The sequence below is a fragment of the Saccopteryx bilineata genome, chromosome 1 (genome assembly GCF_036850765.1).
Source record: "Saccopteryx bilineata isolate mSacBil1 chromosome 1, mSacBil1_pri_phased_curated, whole genome shotgun sequence".
NCBI classification, from domain to species: Eukaryota; Metazoa; Chordata; class Mammalia; order Chiroptera; family Emballonuridae; genus Saccopteryx; species Saccopteryx bilineata.
Genome location: NC_089490.1, coordinates 393,485,182 through 393,509,601, shown reverse-complemented (window position 1 = coordinate 393,509,601; position 24,420 = coordinate 393,485,182). Strand labels below are relative to the sequence as shown.

At 38.5% G+C, this 24,420-nt stretch overlaps 1 protein-coding gene across 1 annotated transcript; it reads left to right on the top strand.

Annotated features, from left to right (window-relative positions):
• Positions 1-10,830: 10,830 nt before the first annotated feature.
• LOC136318751 (glycine N-acyltransferase-like) lies at positions 10,831-19,858 on the top strand. The gene is made up of 5 exons (XM_066251587.1): positions 10,831-10,908; positions 12,562-12,669; positions 15,324-15,450; positions 16,787-16,958; positions 19,456-19,858. Exons 1-5 carry the CDS (start codon positions 10,831-10,833, stop codon positions 19,856-19,858), a joined length of 888 nt encoding a protein of 295 aa, XP_066107684.1.
• Positions 19,859-24,420: the final 4,562 nt, after the last annotated feature.

Sequence of the window (24,420 nt, the reverse complement as noted above, 5' to 3'; positions counted from 1 at the left end):
AATTTATTTCTTGATTTTTAAAGAGAGGGGAAAGATAAAAGGGTGGGGAAAAAGTGGGAAGCATCAACACCTAGTATTTGCTTCTCGTATGTGCTTTGATCTGGTATGTGTGGGGTTTTGAACCAGTGACATCAGCATTTCAAGTCAAAGCTTTATCCACTGTGCCACCACAAATCAGGCAAATACAACTTTTTTTCTAAATGGATAAGAAAAAATAAAATCTGGCATGTTATCAGTTTGTTTCAAGTTGTAGTATAAACATGAAATAAATAAGACTATAATGGTAGAGAAGGATATTTCCAATGCAATATTCTATTGTGTGTGAGTTTGATTTCATAGTTGATAACAGCCATTATTTTTATACCAAACTATAACAAATTTTATACAATTTAATAAAGAATATAATATATTGGCCCTGGTAGGTTGGCTCAGCAGTAGAGGGTCAGCCTGGCACTTGGAAGTCCTGGTTTGATTCCCAGTCTGGACACACAGGAGAAGCAACCACTTGCTTCTATACCCCACACCCTTTTCTTTATTTTTCTTTTCCCCCTTGAAGCCATGGCTCAAATAGTTTGAACAACTTGGCCATGGGCGCTGAGAGCATGGCCTGCCTCATGTGCTAAAATGGCTCTGTTGCTGAGCAATGGACAAGCGGCCCCAGATGGGCAGAAAATCATCTCATAGGAGGCTTGCAAGTGGATCCTAGAGGGACACATGCAGAAGTCTGTCTCTGTCTCTTTGCCTTTCACTTAATAATAATAATAAAAAGAATATAATATATTAAAAATAACATTCAAACTAACATTGTATAGTATGTACTAATATTTTGTGCTGTTCTAGAAAATTAAATCTTCAAAAATGTTCAGGAGAATGACTTTACATTCAATTTTCTCTTGTAACACAGCCCACCATTCTAAGAGTTCAGAAACTAAAAAGAAAGGATTTTGCATTACTATCAAATATATATTTAAGGTTCTGTAAAAAGAAATTTAGAATAGAAAAAAGCATTACTTTATTGACATTTAAATAAAGCTAAACCACAACAAATTCCCTCATCTTTTATGATTTGGTGAAACACAGGTATCCAAAAAGACTGGCACTGGGGATGTACCTTTGATAGAGAATATCATAGCAGCCTCCAAGCTGACGTAAAAAACAATTTGTAAAAGCAAGATGACCTAAAAGTCCGCTAACCTTTCGTCTGACATCTGTGATCACCATTATAACATTGTTATTTTCTGAATGTTGAAAACAGAAAACAACATAGATATAAATGACAAATTTATCTTTTTTTCATTTTTATATTTTATTTCAAAAATTAACTTTAACAGGCTGACATTGGTCATTAAGAGTACATGGGTTTCAGGTAAACATTTCTATAGCATTTGAACTGTTGATTATGTTGTAGCCCCATCATCCAAAGTGAAATCAATTTCTGTCACCTTTCATTTATTCCTCTTTACACTTTTCCCCTTACTCCTCTCCCATCAGCTATTAGTTAATCTCCCAAAAATACTGGGCCCAAGGAAACTGTGCACTATAATTATTGTGAACTAGCTTGATTTAATTTTTTTAAATTTCTCATCCATTGAATCAAGTAGTGTTTTATGTTTTAAGGAATTCATTTTCAATAGAACAGTTGAACAAAACTATTTCTAAATACTTATTTACCATTTCTACCTTTTGTGGTCTGTCTGGGAAATCAGACTTCCACAGAAATGATGACACTGGCAGATAATGTGGTCTCAAGCAGCTGATGGCAGACAGAAGCAGAATGATATTTGTGTTCTCATCTGATTTGGAGACTCTGGGCAAAGATTTTAGAGCTTTCATCCTTGGAATCAGACTATGTGGATTTGAAGCCCTGGCACAGCTCTTTCCACTTTATGTGATCTTCAGCACGTTGCATAATCTACAAACTGTAAAGAATAGTCATTCTTACTTCATAGAGTGGTTGTGAGGATCAAATAAAACAGTATGTCAATAAGATAGAATGTGCCTGGTACATTGACAATTACTCCATAAATGTTGACCATTATTATTCAAAACCTATATATAGTGAGTCAATTTGGGGACATCTTTAAATTTTTGTTAGTTAAATTTTAACTGTTTTCTAATTGCATGTCCATAGCAGATTTAAATGGCTTTTCTGGCAAATAACAAACGCTTCATCATGAAGCATGAGGGGAGGGTAAAGACAGAGCTAGGCAAAAAGTGAATTAATTAATAGCATTCTTTTTTTTAATTTTTATTTATTCATTTTAGAGAGGAGAGGGAGAGAGAGAGAGAGATAGAGAGAGAGAGAGAGAGGATAGACAGAGAGAGAGAAGGGGGGAGGAGCTGGAAGCATCAACTCCCATATGTGCCTTGACCAGGCAAGCCCAGGGTTTCGAACCGGCGACCTCAGCATTTCCAGGTCGACGCTTTATTCACTATGCCATCACAGGTCAGGCAAGTGAATTAATTAAGAAAAGAAAAACTCATAGACACAGACAACCCTATGTGCATTACAAGATGAAAGAATTTTGGGGGAGGTAGAAGAGGGTAAAGAGGGGATAAATGGTGTTGGAAGAAGACTTAACTAGGGTGGTAAGCACACAAGATAATAAACAAATTTTGTATCATAGAATGATGTACACCTGAAACCTATATAATATTATTAACAAGTGTCACCCAATAACTTCACTAATTTGTTAACAAATAATATCCTTTGCAGAATTTATATTGAGAGACATATTATTTCATACAAAGAATAAGTCCAAGGGAACAAACTTTAGGTGTGAGACAATGAAAGCCCCATGAAAAGTAAGTACGTTCATAAATAGAGAGGCATTTGGTTTTATAATCACTAAAATACCATATTAAAGACCTCAAGTGAAATAACACTTTTTGATGTACATATTTTTCTTTATCATAATTAAGATTATTGATACTTCATCCAGTAGATCTGTTCATAAACCTAGATTACATCTTTCTCAATCATTCAACAAATTCTGTCAATCCTACCTTGGAACTACACAAAATCTATCCACCTCTTTCCATCACAATGGCTCCTGCCCCAGCATGGGTGGTCATCATCTGCTATGTATGTCCCTCCAAAAGACACCTGCTGCCCAGGCATATTTCTCATCTTAACTTTCAATGGTTTTCTACCACCTTTGTGAAGAATTAGAAACTCCTTAACAGGGCTGATAAATCTCTTCCCACCTGACATCCTCCCATCTATACTTTGGTCATTCTCAAAGTCTTCATTTAGGTCCTTCAAAGTGCTGGACTCCCTCTTGCTCTGAGAAGTCACAGATGTCCCTCTGTCCAGAGCATAGTTCTCAACAACTCCAACATCCCAACACTCCTTCACAGGACTGGCTCTGATTCTTTCTTCAGGAGATTTGGCTTAATTATCACGTTTTCTAGTCTAGGACAATGTTTAACAGAGTGGGTACTCAACCAGTATCTGATAGATAAAGAAATGGAAAATAAGTGGTTTATTGTACCCAACGCTGTTCAAAATAAAACTTATTACAATTATTTCTATTTGTCTTTCTCTGAACAAAAATCAATCCAGTTGATTCTTGAACAACATGGGCCTAGGAGTGCCAAACTCTTGCCCAGCTAAAAGTTCATATGCAGTTTTTTACTCCCTCAGAACTGAACTACTAATAGCTTATGGTTGATTAGAAGCCTGGCCAATAACATAAATAGTCAATTAACACATATTTTGTATGTTATATTCATTATATACTGTATTCTTATAACAAAATAAACGACAAAAAAAGTTAAGAAATTCACAAAGAGGAGAAAATACATTTCTATTATTATACTGTATCACAACAACTATATAAGTTTATATCATCCATTTACAAGATGAATTGTCTGCCTGTCAGTACGTATGTCAATATGCCTTGATACAAACCACTAAATGTTATACACACTACTAATACTAGACATCAAAAATGAAAAGATAATGTAAAAGAGAAATTTCTATGTGTTTATAGCTATGCATTCATGCATTGATAATGAAGAAGTAGCAATAAGATTGCTTTATGGTTACCAATCGATGAATTTTTTCACAGTAATCTACCCATGCATTAATGAATAAATAATTATAAATCTTTATGACTTTCAGAATTAGTGTCATATGATGCAGACTCCACTTTGGGGGGGAAAGTAAACACACAATATGTCAATATGGTGTACAGAAGATGTGTTGTAGAATTGTTCCCTGAAATCTGTATAATTTTGTTAACCAGTTTCACCCAACAATATTCAATTAAACAAAAAGTGAACTGTGTAATGACCTAAAACATGGAGTACTCACAGTGTGCTACCATGCAAAGATTTATCTTAATAAAATTGATAAAAATTAAAAAAAAAAATAAAATGTTATATACATGGTTCCATTTTTTTTAAAAAAAGCACTTTTCTTTGATGTTAGACTGATATGCAGTTTCTCCAATTAGGAAAGAGGGCATACTGCATGACAATGAAAGTCTTTGAAAGCAGAGTTGTAAAACAGTAAGAAAACTAACACATTAATCTACATTAGCACTCACCTGTGCCTATGTAAGGATAGGCTATCTGCTTCAATATGAGTCTTGCACATGAGATTCTGCACAGTAAATACTCAGGCAATGACCATGATGACGACAGTAACACAATAAAGTCTCATACAGTTCTTCTCATAAGTTATAAGATTTTCACACAAAAATGCTCACACATATGCACAACTAATTTGCTAATTGCATAGCATGATAATTATGTATTATTTATTAAGTAGAGATGGTTTATCATAAAGTCCTTCATTCTCGTCATTTTCTTATTGAATAGGCCAAGGAAAATGAAAAACACAAGATGGTCTTGCCATCTCAGGGATGGAGGAGGTGATAGGGGTGGTGGGAGAGGCGAGCACACTGAGTGAAATACATTGCAATTTCTGTCTGCAATTATTGCCTTTATGCACAAAGAAGTAAAATGATGATGAAAGGAATTAATATCTTTCCTAGTTTTGCAAGAGTAGCCAGCAGCCCCAATCAGAAGCCAATGACCAGGCTCTTTTAATGAACTAATGATTCTTCAATGAGTGATTCCCAACACATGGCCATTATCTCTCCTTACAAACCTGCTTCATTCACTTCGGATGACTTATTCAAACCAATCAATGAGGATTTAGCACTAACTATTATGAAAATAACTCTTCCTTTTCTAACTTCATGAATAATCAAAAATTTGTGAAGTTCTTCCACAACATTTTAGAAAGTAGGTAAAATTTTGGTAGCTTCTTTTCTCTTTTTTCTGTCATAATGTCTCCAAAATGCTCATGGTGATTAGACTTTTTACAGTAGCTTTTTATAAAGCACAGATTCTCAACATCGCTGGACACCCTGATTCAATTGATTAGAAGTTTCTGTATTTTAATGAGCAAACCAGATTATCTTGATGTGGATAGTGTGAGGAGCACATTTTGAAAAAATATATTTACCTACATTTTTCTCCAAAACGAATTTTAACCCCTCCCAAACACTTGTGCAGAAACTGTTCATTTTTCTCATGTTTACAAGCTTCCCTCCCCCATTTGCCTTCATTCACTTTACACAAAGTGAGGGATATCATGTGTGAAGCTCAGTTCTTGTGCTAACAGCAACATCACCAATTTCTTGGCTTCTCCCTGGTCACACGGTTGAAGGTATTGGGTCAGGTATTTTGAAGTGGAAACAAATTTTCCAGTCTTCTATTTGCCTTAATGACACTATTTAAATTACCCTACAGCTAGACAATTTCTGCCAACTTCATACATCGCCTTATTATTATTGCTTTGCAAGAGCCAATCAACTACAAATGATAATGTATAAATAAATGCTTCAGTGGGAAACTTTCACAATTGAAGACATTTTCTCATATAGAACGCATTCCCTACCTTCCTCTGGTCCAAGAAGCCTCTGCCTTCACTTCAGCAGACACTTTCTCAGGTTTGCTCTTTAGAAACCTAGTGCTTTTTGGAGATTTACTCTAAGCAGTGACAGCCTAAGTGAGTTCAAGTTTAGTGTGGTTGAGTCTCTCAGGTGGTGGGTATAGCAGGTTCTTCATCACCACCCTGTGTGACGTGGAAGGTGGTGTGCATGCAGGTCTACAACGAAACTTGAAGTAAGCAGAATTGTTTTGAACAGCCAGTTTCTATTTTATTTTCAGTCTTTCAATTACTTAAAATTCTGGTCTTAAAAAAATTTGTATTTGTTCTTTGCATCCACATGAGTATTCTGTAACTACCAATTTGTACTTCTTAATCCCTTAATATTTTTCACTCACCACCTCAATTTCCCATTATCTGGCAGTTGTCAACATATTCTCTGTATTTCTGATCTGTTTCTGTCCTGCTTGTTTATTTTGTTTTTTAGATTCCATTGTTGATAGATATATATTTATTGCCATTTTTATTTATAGTTTTGATCTTTCTTTCTTCTTAAAGAAGACTGTTTAATATTTTGTGTAATGCTGGTTTGGAGGTGATGACCTCATTTAGTGTTTTCTTCTCTGAAAAGCTTTTCATACGTCCTTCAATTGCAAATAGTCAATAATATCGTAATGAGTGTGTATGGCGTCTGATGTGTAAAAGATTTATTGAGATGACCGCTTACTAATTTGTATAATGTCTCATCATTGGTAGTGCTCCTGAAACTAACAAAATACTGTGTGGCAACTCTAATTGAGAAACTAAAAATTATTTAAAGTCAAAAAAGAAGGAGCATTAAACACAGTTCAATATTGAGAACCATTTCTTCAATAAATTGTAGGTATCTAGAGCTGGAAAGGACTTTAAAAATCTACAAAGTCATGCCTGACCAGGTGGTGGCGCAGTGGATAGAGCATCAGACTGGGATGCGGAAGACCCAGGTTTGAGACCCCGAGGTTGCCAGCTTTGAGCGCGGGCTCATCTGGTTTGAGCAAAAGCTCACCAGCTTGGACCCAAGATTGCTGGCTTGAGCAAGGGGTTACTCAGTCTCCTGAAGGCCCACAGTCAAGGCACATATGAGAAAGCAATTTATGAACAACTAAGGTGTCACAATGTGTAACGAAAAACTAATGATTGATGCTTCTCATCTCTCCGTTCCTGTCTGTCTGTCCCTGTCTATCCTTCTCTCTGTCTCTGTAAAAAAAAAAATCTACATGGTCAGTGTGTGTTATGCTCTCCTTGCACTATGAGTTATTGATATGCATGTACCTTCTTTGTCACCCTCCAGACATGTATATTAACACAGTGAGTAAAGACAGGAGTCACCATTCTTCTGGCCTTCAACCCATGGTTCTAAAGTGTTACTTGCTCATTTGTGTAGGAAACTCTTTTTCCTTTGAATGTTGTGTCAGGTTGCTTAGTAAAGCTTTACCCTTTTTTCTCTGTCTAATTTCTCTCTAGTCATTTATGTATTTGGCACCTGGTTCACAGATACTTCTCTTCATAAAACTCATGCCACATCCTGGTGATGTCTATGAAACCTGTAACACCTATTTCTTTATTAACTCCTTGTCTATTGATTTGAAGTAGAAGTCAACAGCCATGCTGGGAACTGATTTACTCCTGTTTATTTTTCTGATTTATTTCTGAAGTTTTACCCTGTAGGAGCCTAATTTCTAATCCCAATCTCTCATTCTGAATACATTCTCTCTGTCTATCACCATTGCTTTTATTCTTTGACCTCATAAAGTGCTTTTACCCCTTGCTTTCTTTACCTTTTCCTAATTGATTGGTCACCAACCTAATTGACTTTCTCCACTCTCTTATGTTCCAAAGTTTTAATTTAATTTAAAGTGTCTCATTCTCTTATCCTCAATATCTTTACACTCTATCTTATTTGCTGCTCTGAGTCTAGAAAATTTTAACCCTGGTTCATTTCAATTTGTCTTCGCTTCCAATGGTCTCTGTGTGCTCATCTCCTACATGTGTATGAATACTACTCCAAAATGATGGTTTTCCAACTCCACCTGGTCCTGAGCAATCCTAGCATTCTTTTGTGTATTCCTAGTCTGAATTTTTCTAACATCAGCAGCCATTCAAAACCTAATCATTTCCATCAAAACCCTATTCTTCTTTCTCTACATGTTTCTGGTGCTCTCTGTCACCTTATTTCTTTCCAAAAGATGACTTTCTATTCTATTTCTCCCACAAATAGATATTCTAAGGTAGCATGTTAACTTCCTGTTCTTTCTTCTCACCTCAAGTACTCATGCACATATTCCTGCATCCAAACCGAAACTAAAACATTTTCCATTATGTAGAAGAGCTATTCTTTTCGTCCAAAACTAATCCCAACACCTACATTTAGTGATGTGATTGAAGATTAAATAAATTAGTAAACATGAAAGATTTGGAACAGTGCCTTGTCCATGGGTTTAGTTGTTTTTCTTTCCCGTTTCCATCTCTTACTATATCCCCAGGCCCATGAATCATTATCCATCTTCATTGACATAGGTAATAAACATAAATATGCTTAACACTCTCACCTAATAAGAAACGCCTTCCTACGAGTTTCTGCACCTCCTGCCCCCTTTCATACTCTCATGTTCTTCTCCTTTCTTCCCTGACGAAGTTCTTAGGAAGATTTATCTTTACTTCCTCATGTTTTATTTATTCTCTAATCCCCTGAAACTGGATTTCTGTCTCCAATATTCCATGACTTACCCATCACCACATCAGAAATGAATTAATAACTCAAAAATGCATTGACATTTTTAGTACTCATCTCTATTAGCGTCTCAATAGCATTTGACTCACTTAAGCACCCTCCTTTTAAAATTAAGTTTCTCTTATTTTGAATTCTGAAACACTTTCCTTATTTTTTACAATGCTCTTGGACCCTTCTTTCTCAGTCTCCTCTGTTGGTTCCTCTTTTTCTCTGATATTGTTAACCATTTAGATATTTCACCTTGTTTTTATGGATGATCATAACAGAGTAACTCTTAAATCAAGTTAATCCAGAAAATTCTGCTGCCAGAAGATCTCAGGGTGATTTAGAAATAAATGTCTCTTAATTGGTCAGCTCTGAGTCATTAACAATAGTATTTGTAATATGGCAGAGAGGTGAGATGACATTGCTATTAATGATGGCAAGTGTCAGCAAGAAACAAATGCTGTGAAAAACTTTTGTCCCATCCCTTTTCAATGCATCCTCTAATCCAATATATCTGATACAAGGTGCTGAGAGCAATGCAAGGTTAGGCACTTTGTTCTTCATTTGGAAGCTTATATAAGTAGCCACATTTTTCTCAGAAAGTTGGCTAAGTCTGGAATCAAAACAGAAAAATTATCCCAAGGGCTTCACTTCTTTTTTATTTATTTATGCCTTTATTTTTTTTTTCTTTGTATTTTTATAGAGTGAGAAGTGAGGAGGCAGAGAGACAGACTCCATGCACTTAACCAGGATTCACCTGGCATAGCCACCAGGGTGTGATGCTCTGCCCATCTGGGGCATTTCTCCATAGCAACCAGAGCCATTTAAGCACCTGAGGCAGAGGCCGTAGAGCCTTCGTCAGCACCCAGGCCAACTTGACTCCAATGGAGCCTTGGCTATGGGACAGGAAGAGTGAGACAGAAAGAAAGAAGAGAGGGAAGGGTGGAGAAGCAGATGGGTGCCTCTCTTGTGTACCTGGCCAGAAATTGAACCTGGGACTTCCATGTGCCAGGCCAATGTTCTAACACTGAGCCAAACAGCCAAGGCACATAGGGCTCCACTTCTATACTTCACTTATTTCATTCATTCATTCTCTGGAAAAAAGTTCATAATGTCTATCTACACTATACCAAGGTCTGTGCTTGATACTTTAGGTATAAGGAAGAAGAAGACATGGACACAGTTTCCAAGTACATGGCATTTTTCTAAGAAAATATGCTACAAGATGTCTGAAGAACCTACAAAATTGTCTACTATTTGTTTATTATACACAAGAAACATATTGACTTGTTCAGGAGCTGTGATTTGCCTCCAAACATCAATATTGTGTTAATAAATTTATTAAAACTAGTTATACATAGTACCATTTTTAAAGCTGCAGCTTCCTTCAGGTGGGTCTCTGGACTAGGCTAGAGAATGGTACCCTTGATTGGATTTGAGGGTCTTGAACATTTCTCTCAGATTCACATATACACACTGTCTATCACTGCAAAAAACACTTCACTTACATTTTGTGGCTTGATGTAATCTTTAGGACAACCTACAAAGGTATTATTTATAAGTATTACTATCCTTATTTTATAGATGAAGAAAGTGAAGCTCAGAAAGTTTCAAAGAAAGTGACATACCTAGAGTGACTTAGCTAACAAGTAGGACAGGAGCCTAGGTTTGAGTTCTGTCTGTTGGACTCCAAAAACCATTCTTAAGCACTGTATTCAAGTGCAATTTGCTTCAAGGATGCAAGGTTGGTACAACATCCAGAAATCAATAAACATGATACACCATGTCAACAGGATGATCATGTCCATATATGCACAAAAAGAATTTGATAAAATCCAACACCCACGTTTGTTTAAAACTCTCAACAAAATGGGAATAGAGGGAACATACCTCAACAGAATAAAGGCCATATATGACAAACCACAGCCAACATCATGCTCAATGGGCAAAACTATAATTGTTTCTCTTAAGATCAGGATCAAGACAGCGATTTCCATTAGAACCATTCTGATTTAGCATATTATTAGAAGTTCTAGACACAGTAATCAGACAAGAAGAAGAAAATAAGGTATCCAAATTAGAAAGAACGAAGTAAAACTGACACTGACTGAATATTTACTGATTCCTGGCTATTTGTCGATCCTCCCTCTAGGCTAAAATACTTGCCCAGATGTTCCACTTGCAGAGTCCACAGATGCTGCAGTTGCTGGAAAAATCCTTGAAGAAGAGCCTCCCTGAGTCCTTAAAGGTGAGAGTGGATGATCTCAGGAAAGCAGCAGGTTGTGTCTTCCGGTGACAGAAGTAGAAAAGAGAATGAGTTTTACTGAGCATCTATATTGTGACAGGAATTCAGTTATGGTATATCTCAGTTAGGTCACATCACCTCTTGTAAGTAAGGTGTACTATGGAAACTATACTATCTTGCCTACTTTGTGTGAATAAATTAAAAGTTTAAGAAGTGAAGGTTGGTTCATGCATATCACAGAATGCATTTCAGTTAATAAAATTATTATTTATTGAAAATAATATGATGAAAATTATTTATTCCATGGGGAAAAGATTTCAAAATTGCATATGCCTGAAACTTCATTTTGTAAAATTTGTTGTGTGTGTGTGTGTGTACATGAATTAAGGAAACCTATTAAAAGATTTTTTTGTTTCTTAAATTGAGTTATAGTTGACATACATTACATCAGTTTCAGTTATATTAAATTCTACATTGGACAGTCCATAATACTTATTTGTAAATTGTATTGGTCTGAATATTTTAGATATTAATATATTTTTAAGAATATATTTATTGGGCAAATATACTATCACTAAAAATTGATTAGCAGAATTGTTCATTAGATACCTTCCAAATATTAAATACCATCATTTTTTTTGGTTTTTTTCTGACTTACTTATTTCACTTTGTATAATGTTATCATTTTGTTGTAAATCATCCAATGTCATCATTTCTTATGTCTGAGTAGTATACTATAGTGTATATGTGCCACATCTTCTTTATCCAGTATTCTATTTTTTTTTACCGGTGATTAAAGCCTTTAAGCAAACTCTTGACCAATACAGCAAGAATCCATAAAAGAGTAGTGTCCTTAACATTTACACCAAGTCCAAGTTGGCACTAACACCATTCCAAATCCCTGCAAATGCAGCCCAACCCCAGTTCTGTCCGTTAGGAGCAGTCACAAGGAGCAGGAGTCCAGGAAAAGTCCACATCCAGGAAAAGTCCTCATGGCACTGGAATTGTTGTCACAATTCTATACTTTGCAGTTCACATCCAAGTCCCAATGACGGCTGCTTCTAGCTGGTAATGATTTAGGTAGATTGGAAAAGCCACCTGCAGCATGTGTGGAAATGGAGCTTCTCCTCTGCCTGGAGAGATGAGACCAGGTTGCTTTTTTGGAGCTCTGTTACTGTGGCATGGTAAAGAGAACCTTGGGATACACTAAGCTGGATGGCAAAGGTAGATTCATAATAGAAGTTGGCAAAAGGGGGAAAGAGAGTTCTAAATTAGGAGTAGGTCCCAGCCTGAAATATAAGTGGGGCATTGGGGTAGGAGGAATAAAGGAAACACTATATATTAAACAAAGCAGCAGAAAATAGGACTATCAACACCCACAACAGAGATCTTCGAGAGAAGAAGAAATATCCTAGGCTTGTCCACGGTGTAGTAGATGATTTTATAGAAAGAATCCTGTCTTGATAAAACAAAGTACTTCACCATCCTTTCTTAATACACAGTCGGCAGAAATACATCTACAGCTGTGAGTATGTGAAACAGAGTTTTAATAAAGCTATTGTAATAACCATCACTTGCATGTCTTTTTCCATAGGAAGTACTCTAAACCTACTTTTGCTAACCCTGTATATTGATAAACTTTTTGAAATGTTACAGGTTTATGGGACAGTTTTCCACATGAACCAGAAAAACCCATTCAAGCTAAAGGCCCTGGTGGACAAGTGGCCTGACTTTACTACAGTGGTTGTCCGCCCTCAGGAGCAGGTAAGGTGCCAGATGCGGAATGAATACACTTCTCAGTGTTCTTGATTGCTATGTGCCGACCAAGTTCCTGGAAATGTGGTAGAGCCTGGGGTCACAGAAATTAATCGCAGTGATGGAGAACAAGTCCTTGTCCTCAGGGAGCTCACAGCTGGAAGGTATTGATATATAAGCAAGTAAATTACAATTTGGTGGCCAGTGTGTGAGAACAGAACAAACACAACATACAAAAATGGCACAGACAGAAGCTGATTACAATATGGAGGTTGAAGATGGAGGTGACAGGTTAAGTTCAGAGGTACATCTTAGTGGAAATTTCCCCCGAACTGCAATTCGTATATATTTGTTAAGCTGACAAAGAAAATAGGACAAGACAAGAGTAAAACAGGAAAGTACGAAACAGGACTTAATTGGGATGGTTCTAAAAAGCAAATTTATAATACTAGAATTTCCATATACATTTTTGACAAACATTTAAAAATTAGTGCAACATATTTTTTCTTTTTTATGACTTTTAATTTTTCATAGATTAAATTAAATTTAGTAAGGTAACGTTGGTTAATAGGATCATATATACTTCAAGTGTGCATCTCTCTGGTACATTAACTACATATTACGTCATGTGCCCATCACCCAAAGTCAAACCATTTTCTGCTAAGGTCACTTTAAAACATCCAGTGCAATAATGTATTCAGAAAAATACAAGTAGTATAGGTTTCAGACAAATAAAAATTATTTTAAAGTCACATTAAACAATACACAAAATGTAAAAAATTATATTAATAAAAATGGAACTAAAATAAAAATGATAAAAAATAAAACTCTCATATCTTTTGATCTTGAATGTAATCTTTTTCTTTTCTGTATGTGGAAAGAGACACAGAAAGACAGAGAAGGACAGAGAGGAAGAGAGAGAGATGAGAGCATGAATTCTTCGTTGTGGCACCTTAGTTGTTCATTGATTGCTTTCTCATATGAGCTTCACCGGGGATTCCAGGCAACCCATGACCCCTTGCTCAAACCAGTGACCTTGGGTTCAAGCCAGTGACCATGGGATCATGTCTATGATTTCACACTCAAGCCAGTGACCCTGCATTCAAGCTGGTGAACCTGCACCCAAGCCAGCAACCTTGGGGTCTTGAACGTGGGTCCTCTGCATCCCAGGCTAATGCTCCATTCACTGTGCCACCGCCTGGTCAGGCTTGAGTGTAATCTTAAATGTGTTAGTGGTACCATTACTGACTTGTAACAGTTGCTAACCACTTAAAGGGGCTTTTTAATTCTGCACTAGTTGTGGTTCTTCTTCTTAAAAATGTCATATTTTATTTATCATTTAAAGGGATCTTTTCTTTTCTGTGTGTGTTACAGAGATAGAGAGAGAGAGAGACAGACAGAAAGAGGGACAGATAGAGAAAGACAGAAAGACAGGGGGAGAGATGAGAATCATCAATTTTTCCATTGCGGCTTCTCAGTCTCCTTAGTTGTTCATTGATTACTTTCTCAAATGTGCCTTGACTCAGCAGCTGAACAAAGTGAGTAACCCCTTGCTCAAGTCAGCGACCTCAGGCTCAAGCCAGTGACCTTGGGGTCATGTCTATGACCGCACAATCAAGCCAGACCCTGCACTCAAGCTGTGGAGCCTGTGCTCAAGCTGGACGAGCTCATACTTAAGCCGGCGACCTCAGGGTTTTGAACCTGAGTCCTCCAAATCCCAGTCTGACACTCTATCCATTGAGCCACAGCCTGGTCAGGCTATGGGGTTCTTTCTAAACTAGAAATTTCTTTATTCTTCTGGAACTACAATTTATTTAACTATAGTATTATTTTTAAAAAAGCATTTATAACTGGTTTTTATTTTCTTTGTCTTCATTAAGAATAGATGGAGATTTTAATGCACAGTTATCTGTGACCACCAAATTTAATACTGTCTTGTTCACAATTTTTGTGTTCTACAATTATTTGAATTGTATAATTTTTACCTGGAACAGAAGCTACTATTTGTCACCTACTTGCCCCATCTTCTTGTTGAGAATGATGGAAATACAGAAGAATGCTTTGTAAAGAGTTGTGTCCGTGTTTGGTTTGAAATTTTAATGCAATATATGGGTAGAAAACAGTACTGTCCTGCAATCATACAGCATAAAAATGAATATTGAAGTCCCCCCCTTTTTTTTTACAAAGTCAGAGAAAGAGTCAGAGAGAGGGATAGATAGGGACAGACAGACAGGAACGAAGGGAGATGAGAAGCATCAATCAATAGCTTTTTTTGCGACACCTTAGTTGTTGTTTGATTGCTCTTTCATATGTGCCTTGACTGTGGGGCTATAGCAGACCGAGTAACCCTTGCTCTAGCTAGCAAAGTTGGGTTCAAGCTGGTGAGCCTTGCTCAAACCAGATGAGCATGCGCTCAAATTGGTGACCTCAGGGTCTCGAACCTGGGTCCCCCGCATCCCAGTCTGATGCTCTATCCACTGCACCACCATCTGGTCAGGCAGGTTTCTCGTCTCGATTTCATGATTTAAATGATTCGGAAATTATCATAATGCACCAATATGCCAGTACTTAGATTTATCACGGTGAAATGAAATTTGGAAATAAGTATCGCAATCATAAGCTACATGAAATTTGCTTTATTTCCCTTTCTCCAATGACAACAGGAGATGGTAGATGACTCTGATCACTATACCAACACTTACCAAATCTACTCCAAGGACCCCGAGAACTGTCAGAAGTTGCTTGGTGCACCAAAAGTTATCAACTGGAAACAGCATCTGCAGATCCAAAGTAAGTCAGAGGAATGGGAAAGGTGTTCCTCACTTCTCTGTCCTGAACAATTATCCCCATGACTCATGTCCCCTCTCTCCATTCTTCAGATCCGCAGCCTGCTGTCAATTTTTTGCATCAGTTGCATCCATACTTCTAAAAAGGAAATAAACACCATCAAAGTGTGCAAAGAGAAGGCTTCATAAAGGGAAACACAATATACTTAGTGGATAGCCAAGATATTCCGGCATATTTTTCAGACATACACAGAATACTTTAGGTTGGTTGGATACAAGAGCAGAGCTCCCCTAGGGTCTTCTGTGCCTGGAATAAGAATGGCAACTCATAAAAAAGCTCCTTAGTTATGAGCCTGCCCTCCAAAATCAGGCTTCCTAAGATGACATTTGTCTGCTACTTGCTATTTAATCTTAAGTTGTGACATATCCTCACAGATATCATATATAAAAATGAGGAAAATAAGGGTAACTAAAACAAATATGATGAAAAGATTGCATAAAATCTTGAATAAGAATTTCATAGCACAATACCTGGATGTGTCAACTGACTCGCACTGCAGAGCAAACCTCATAATTCTGTGAACTCACATTTGGGTTAGGCTTTGCAAAGCAGCTCTACTGCTGGTTTCATCTCACTTTACTCATGTAGCTGTGATCTGCTAATGGATGAACTATGGGCTGATGGCTCTAGTATGGCCTCATTCACATTTCTGAATGATGGTCATGGCTGTCAGTTCTGACCACTACGGTGACAATATGATAGGAGCACAAGACCTTAGTAAGCGGCCTAAGCCTATTTGTATTATGCTGGTCTGAAAGCCCTCGGGAGCACACAGGGCAAGTTCCAACGTGGAAAGACTCTTAAGCCTCTACTTGCATCAGATTTACTCTTTGCCATTGACAAAAGCAAGTCGTGTACCAGTGACAGATGCAGAGCAGGTGGGGACTGTCCCAGGGAATGAATACAAAAATCATGGGTAAACTATGGGTCATTCTTACAATAATAAACCACACTGGGAACAGAATATATGCACAGTAATTGGTGGCTACTATTGTTTTTATAGCTCATATCCTGTGATTTTCGAAACTACATGATCATGTAGCTGAAGGAAATTTAGTTTCAGTCTTGATATTGCCACAAGTGCGATGACCATGATTGCATGAATCTCTGAGCATGTTCATTGCACAGACCCTGACAACAAAACACAAGTCACATGGTGGCAGCACCAACCCAAACTCAGGGCTCTGGGACTGCACGTGCAGGCACTTCCTACTACACTGCACAGCTTCTCCACAGGATGCTCTGAAACCATTGCATCTCTCCTGAAAATCTTTTCTAGGTTCACAGTCCAGCCTGAATGAGGTGATACAAAACCTTGCAGCCAAAAAATCCTTCCAAGTTAAACAAACACAGTGCTTTCTCTACATGTCATTTGACACCATCAAAAAACTGATTCCTTCCCTGTTGGATGTAAGGAACTTACCACCTGGTGATGGCAATCCCAAGGCCATGTAAGTTTGCTGAAAGTCATTGCACTGCTCACCCCTCTCATTCCTGAGATAAGCCTCCCAACTTCTCTTCCTGCTTTCACTCTGGTCTCCCTACACTCAATATTCTTCAGAGCAGCCAGAGGAGTCATTTTTAGAAATGCAAGTTAGACAATAGGGGTAAGAAGAAATATAGTAAGTGCTCATAAACATGATATTTCTCTTGGAACCTCCATAGTGATCAAGAAGTGCTCAAACTCTCATCCATGGATGTCACCCACACTGCCTTGGTGAATGAAATATGGCATTTTGGTGGCAATGAGAGGAGTCGGAGATTTATTGAGTGCTGTATTCAGAACTTCCCCAACCTTCTGTCTGCTGGGACCTAAAGGGACTCCTGTGTCCTGATCCTTGATGGACCAGGCAGGAGAGAAACAGATGGCAGGCATTGTGCCTGAGTACCGGGGCCAGGACCTCATCTCCTGTCTCAACTATACCTGTTCCCAGGCTCTAAAGAAACTCGGCTTTCCCATATATGCTCATGTAAACAAGTACAATATAGCTGTGCTGAAAAAAAATTACAATTTGCATTTTATCCTCCTTCCCTGTGACTGGAACCAGTTTCACTGCATAGCCCTGTGACCCCCACCCTACATATAAGACATCATCGATGGGCACAGGCATGTGTTTGGAGCAGTGGATGGCTAGGCAGAGTAAAGTACCAATTGTGGCCCTGGCAAGCTGCTCAATGGCTCACAGATAATAGACCAACCTGGTGCACCAGATCATGTTTTCAATACCCAGTCAAGATATTTTGAGAAGCAGTCACTGAGTGCTTCAACAGGTAAATGACACAACTAAATGAAATGAGTTCAACCTTCTCTTTCTCTCTACATATCAAATGAATCAAATGAATGGGAAAAATTTTAAAGAGTAAATGATACTTGTAATCATCAATAAAGCAGTCTATTCTTAGACAGCTGTGTGGTCCCTGCTATCAGTACAGGATGGGCTTCCCTTCAAGAGTCTAGTTTGTACCAGTCAGTCCCAGCAGTTCCCAGAGTTCATCTCTCATCCCTGAATGTCACCCACACTGTCCTGGTGAATGACATGGCATGTTATAGTTTAATTCCCCACTCTTCTGGGTTCTCTGAGACCCATTCAACAGCTACATTTTGTCCCAAAATGCTTCTCCTGGAACTGCTGGTGCATGGATTATCCAGGAGGAGGAGGTGTTGGGGGAGGGTGTAATAAATTTTGGCATTATGACTTATCCACTCCTTTTATGGCTTTTCCCTTAATTATCAGCAAGTGGACTCTGCTCATGAGTTTATAGAGATTATCCTCCTCTCTAATTGATGCTTCGACAGTTCATTAAAAGTTGTGAGCAAATATAGATGACACAACAGGGAGACTTGTTAAGGGAAGAGAAGTAGATTAGCCTGTCCTCTCCTCATGCCCACAATAGAAAAAATAATTCAATATTTGCTTCTAAAAGTGGAGCTTTCTAAATCCATATAATCCCTTTACCAATAGAGTAGTTTCATGTTTGATTGTTCATCTTGAAGTTAAGCGGTTCACAGTGAGAAGAGCCAGGTTGATTTTATGGAGAGTGGGAGTGTTACTAAAAGAAGACGGGGTTTGTACTGTCTGTCACTCTTTTTTGCCAATTTCACAAGAGACAGCAACAAAGTAGGTAAAAGAGTGTCTTTAATTCAAATTGCAGCAACTTGATAAGGCAGAGGACTCCTGTGCACAAGAACTGCCTGCACAGTCTTGACTTACTGGCCCGGTTATCTATCTTTTGGGAGGTCAGTAACTAATTGTAGTGCATGCAGTTAATGGTGCAGCAGTGTGTGGAGGAAGGAGCGTGGTGTGCAGGGATGCCTCCCTGTAGTGTCCTGACAGGGCACTGGTCTGTCTGTTGTCCTTGATGTTGCTCTGGAATGGCAGTGATCTGGCTCCTCTGGGGACCCTCTGCAAGAGAACTCCCTGTATTTCTTAGGGAAATCAGTAGATAATAAGATTTGTAAACTCACTTATAATTAATATATAGGTCTTAATGTTCAACATTAAATCCTTTAACTAGGTTTCTACAAAAAACTATTGTGATTTAAACTTCCCTCCTTGTCAGGAAAGCCTCCCCATGTAAGCTTTCTCCCCCCCTCCCCCCCCACACACACACTTCAAAAAAATGTAAACATTTCCCTGCATTTCTAAGTAAAGGCTAGGGAGCCATGAAGAGAGAATAGGAGGTAGATTAACTATCTCCTAACTTACTACCTGGCGATGGAAAACCCAAGACCATGTAAGTTTGATGAAATTCATTGCACTGCTCACCCTTCTCATTCCTGAGGTTGCCTCCCAACTTCTCTTCCTGCTTTCACTCTGGTCTCCCTACACTCAATATTCTTCAGAGCAGCCAGAGGAGTCTTTTTTAGAAATGCAAGTTAGACAGCATGGGTAAGAAAAAATACAGTAAGTGCTCATAAACATGACTTTTATCTTGGAATCTCCATAGCGATCAAGAAATGTTCAAACTGTCATCCCTGGATGTCACCCATGCTGCTCTGGTGAATGAAATATGGCATTTTGGTGGCAATGAGAGGAGTCGGAGATTCATCGAGCGCTGTATCCAGAACTTCCCCACCTTCTGTCTGTTGGGACCCAAGGGGACTCCTGTTTCCTGGTTCCTGATGGACCAGACAGGAGAGATACGGATGGCAGGCACTGTGCCTGAGTACCGGGGCCAGAACCTCAGCTCCTTTCTCAGCTATATCCTTTTCCAGACACTAAAGAAACTCAGCTTTCCCATATATGCTCACATAGACAAGGACAAAATAGTTGTGCTGAAGAAAATGTACAATTTGCAATATATTCGCCTGCCCTGTGACTGGAACCAGTGGCACTGCATACCCCTGTGACGTCATCCTACACATAAGACATTGTCGATGGTACAGGCATGTGGTTGGAGCGGTAAATGGCTTGGTAGAGGAAAAGTATCCATTGTGGCCCTGCCCAGAGGCTCAGTGTCTCACAGATAATGCATCAACATGGTGCACCAGAGTCATGTTTTCAATACCCAGTTAAGATATTTTTGAGAAACAGTCATTGAGTTCTTCAACAGGTAAATGACACAACTTAATGAAACGAGTTGATGCTTCTCTTTCTCTCTACATATCTAATGAATGGGAAAAAATTTAAAGATTAAAGGTACTTATAATCAATAAAGTGATTTACTCTTAGACAGCTGTGTGATTCCTGCTATCAAGACATGATAGGCTTCCCTTCAAGTGTCTAGTTTGTGCCAGTCAGTCCCAGCAGCTGCACACAGTTCATCTTTCATCCCTAGATGTCACCCACACTGTCCTGGTGAATGACATATGGCATGTCATAGTTCAGTTTCCCACTCTTCTGGGTTCTCTGAGATGCATGCAACAGCTATATTTTGTCCCAAATGGCTTCTCCTGGAACGACTGGTGCATGGATTATCCAGGAGAGGGGGGGGGGTTGGGGAGGAAGGTAATATTTTTTGGCATTATGACTTATCTCACTCTTTCTTATGGCCTTTCCCTTAATGATCAGCAAGTGGACTCTGCTCATGAGTCTGTAGAGATTATTCTCCTCTCTAATTGATGCTTTGATAGTTCATTAAAAGTTGTGAGCGAATATAGATGACACAACAGGGAGACTTATTAAGGAAAGATGAAGTAGATTAACCTGTCCCCTCCTTATTCCCACACGAGGAAAAATAATTCAGTGTTTGCTTCTAAAAGCAGAGCTTTGTAAATCCACCCAATTGCTCCAACAATAAAGAAATTGTGTGTTTGATTGTTCAGGTTGAAGTTAAGCGGTTCACGGTGAGAAGAGCCAGGTTGATTTTATGGAGAGTGGGAGTGTTACTGGAACAGGACAAGATTTGTATTGTCTGTCACACTTTTTTGCCAATTTCACAAGAGACAGCAAACAAATACACAAAGGAGTGTCTTTAATTCAAATTGCAGCAACTTGAGAAGGCAGGGGACTCCTGTGTACAAGAACTGCCTCCACAGTCTTGGCATACTGGCCGGGTTATCTATCTTTTGGGAGGTCAGTAACTCGTTATAGAGCATGCAGTTAATGGAGCAGCAGTGTGCAGAGGTGGGAGCGTGGTGCGCAGGGATGCCTCCCTGAAGTGTCCTGACAGGGGCACTGGTCTATCTGGTGTCCTTGATGTTGCACTGGAATGGCAGTGGTCTGGCTCCTCTGGGGACCCTCTGCAAGAGAACTCCCTGTATTTCTTAGGGAAATAAATAAAGAATAAATTGTAATTTGGCTTCTAATTAATGTGTAGGACTTAATGTTCAACAGTAAATCCTGTAACGAACTTTTCAAAAACAACTACTGAGATTTAAACTTACTTCATTGTCATGAAAGTCTCCACAGTGTAAACTTTCTCCCACACACTTTTATTATTATTTTTAAAATTTTATTTAGACAATTAATTTTAACAGGGAGACATTGTTCAATTAGAGTACATATATTCAGAGAAAACATCTCCAGATCATTTTGACATTTGATTATGTTGTATACCCATCTCCCAAAGTCAAATTGTCCTCCGTCACCTTCATTTGGTTTTCTTTGTGCCCTTACCTTCCCCCACTCCCTTCCTCTCCTACCTTCCAGTCCCCCTGGTAACCTCCACACTCTTCTCCATGTCCAATGATCTCAATTTTGTGTCCCACCTATGTACGGAATCATGCAGTGATTGGTTTTTTTCTGATTTACTTATTTCACTTTATATAATGTTATCAAAGTCCATCCATGTTGTTGTAAATTATCTGATATCATTATTTTTTATGACTGAGTAGTATTCCATAGTATATATGTACCACATCTTCTTTATCCAGTCATCTATTGAAGGGCTTTTGGTTGTTTCCATGTCTTGGCCATTGTGAACAATGCTGTAATGAACATGGGGCAGCATGTGTATTTATGTCTCAATGTTTTTGAGTTTTGGAGGTATATACCCAGTAAAGGAATTGCTTGGTCATATGGTAGTTCTCTTCTTAATTTTCTGAGGAATTGCCATACTTTCTTCCATAATGGTTGTACTGCTTTACATTCCCACCAGCAGTGGAGAAGGGTCCCTTTTTCTCCACAGTTTCTTCAGCACTTGTTTTTACCTGTCCTGTTGATAATAGCTAATCTAACAGGAGTGAGGTGGTGTCTCATTGTAGTTTTGATTTGCGTTTCTCTTATAGCTAGTGAAGATGAGCATCTTTTCATATATTTATTGGCCTTTTGTATTTCTTCCTGTGAGAAGTGTTTGTATGTGTCCTCTTCCCATTTTTTTATTGGATTGTTTGCTTATTTATGGTTGACTTTTGTGAGTTCTTTCTATATTTTGAATATTAGGCCCTTATCTGAGCTGTTGTTTGAAAATATCATCTCCCATTTAGTTGGCTGTCTGTTTTGTTGTCAGTTTCTTTTGCTGTGCTAAAGCTTCTTTGTCTGATGTGGTCCCATTCATTTATCTTTGCCTTTACTTTCTTGCCTTTGGAGTCAAATTCATAAAGTGCTCTTTATAACCACAGTCCATAAGTTTAGTACTTATGTTTTCTTATATGTAATTTATTGTTTCAGGTCTTATATTTAGGTCCTTGATCCATTTTGAATTAATTTTGGTACAAGGAAAAAACTGTAGTCTAATTTCATTCTTTTGCTTGTGGCTTTTCAGTTTTCCCAGCACCATTTATTGAAGAGGCTTTCTTATTTCCATCATGTGTTTATGGCTCCTTATCAAAGAATATTTGACCATACATATGTGGTTTTATATCTGGGCTCTCTATTCAGTTCCATTGGACTGAGTATCTATTTCTCTGCCAATACCATGGTGTTTTGGTTATCGTGGCTATATAATATAATTTGAAGTCAGGTATTGCAATGGCCCTAGTTTTGTCCTTTTCCCTTAGGATATTTGGGGTTTTATTTTTGAGGAGTTTATTTTTTTTATAAATAAATTTTTATTTTAATGGGGTGACATCAATAAATCAGGGTACATATATTCAAAGAAAACATGTCCAGGTTATCTTGTCATTCAATTCTGTTGCATACCCATCACCCAAAGAGAGATTGTCCTCCGTCACCTTCCATCTAGTTTTCTTTGTACCCCTCCCACTCCCCCTCCCCCTCTCCCTCCTTCCTTCCCCCCACCTCCCGTAATCACCACACTCTTGTCCATGTCTCTTAGTCTCGTTTTTATGTCCCACCAATGTATGGAATCCTGCAGTTCTTGTTTTTTTCTGATTTACTTATTTCACTCTGTATAATGTTATCAAGATCCCACCATTTTGTTGTAAGTGATTTGATGTGATCATTTCTTGTGGCTGAATAGTATACCATGGTGTATATGTGCCACGTCTTCTTTATCTAGTCTTCTTTTTTTTTTTTTTTTTTTTTTTTTTTTTTTTTTTTACAATGATTAAAGCCTTTAAGCAAACTCTTGGCTAATACAGCAAGAATCCATAGAAGAGTAGTGTCTTTAACATGTTCACCAAGTCCAAGTTGGCCCAAACACCATGCCAAATCCCTGAAAAATGCAACCCAACCCCAGTTCAGTCACAAGGAGCAGGAGTCCAGGAAAAGCCCACATCCAGGAAAAGTCCGCATGGCACTGGAATTGTTGTCACAATTCTATACTTTGCAGCTCAAGTCCAAGTCCCAATGACCACTGCTTCTAGCTGGTAATGATTCAGGTAGACTGAAAAAGCCATCTACAGCATGTGTAGAGATGGAGCTTCTGTTCTTCTCTGCCTGAAGAGATGAGGCCATGTTGCTTTTCCTTGTAACTCTGTGACTGTGGCTTGGTAAAGAGAACCTTGGGATACACTAAGCTGGGTGGCAAAGGTAGATTCATAATAGAAGTTGGCAAAAGAAGGAAAGAGAGCTCTAAATTAGGAGTAGGTCCCAGCCTGAAATATGAATGGGGCATTGAGGTAGGAGGAATAAAGGAAACACTATATATTAAACAAAGCAGCAGAAAATAGGACTATCAACACCCACGACAGAGATCTTCGAGGGAAGAATAAAAATCCTGACTATTCAGGCAAGACATAGTTAAGTGGCCCTTGTGCAAATGAGATCAGTTTACCTGCTTTTTGGAAGAAATACCCTAGCCTCGTCCACAGTGTCATAGATGGGGCTGACGGCCCTGGGCTCCTTCAGCCTTCAGTGGCAAACCTCAGCATTCTGGGCAAGGTTAGGTCATAGGTGGCTGGAGCAGGGCTGGAAGAGACTGAACCATCCCTTAGAGGAGCGAGGGGGAAGCCTACCTTCCAGTGTCCCTGTTACCTCATAGCTGAGGCATGTAGTCTGGCAGGCTTTAGCTCAGTGACCTTCCTTTCCACTATTGATGCAGGACCCAGATGGCATCCTACGAAACTCCTTTGAGGCATTGGAGCCTTTAAGGGTGTATCCTAAAAGCTGGTAGTTCCCCTGATCTCTA

Excerpts from the sequence above, each read along its gene's own strand:
- LOC136318751 (XM_066251587.1), top strand. The coding sequence starts at position 10,831 with ATGTTCCACTTGCAGAGTCCACAGATGCTGCAGTTGCTGGAAAAATCC. Across the intron at positions 10,909-12,561 it reads GCCTCCCTGAGTCCTTAAAG|GTTTATGGGACAGTTTTCCA; the intron begins GTGAGAGTGGAT and ends GAAATGTTACAG. Across the intron at positions 16,959-19,455 it reads GATGGCAATCCCAAGGCCAT|CGATCAAGAAATGTTCAAAC; the intron begins GTAAGTTTGCTG and ends GAATCTCCATAG.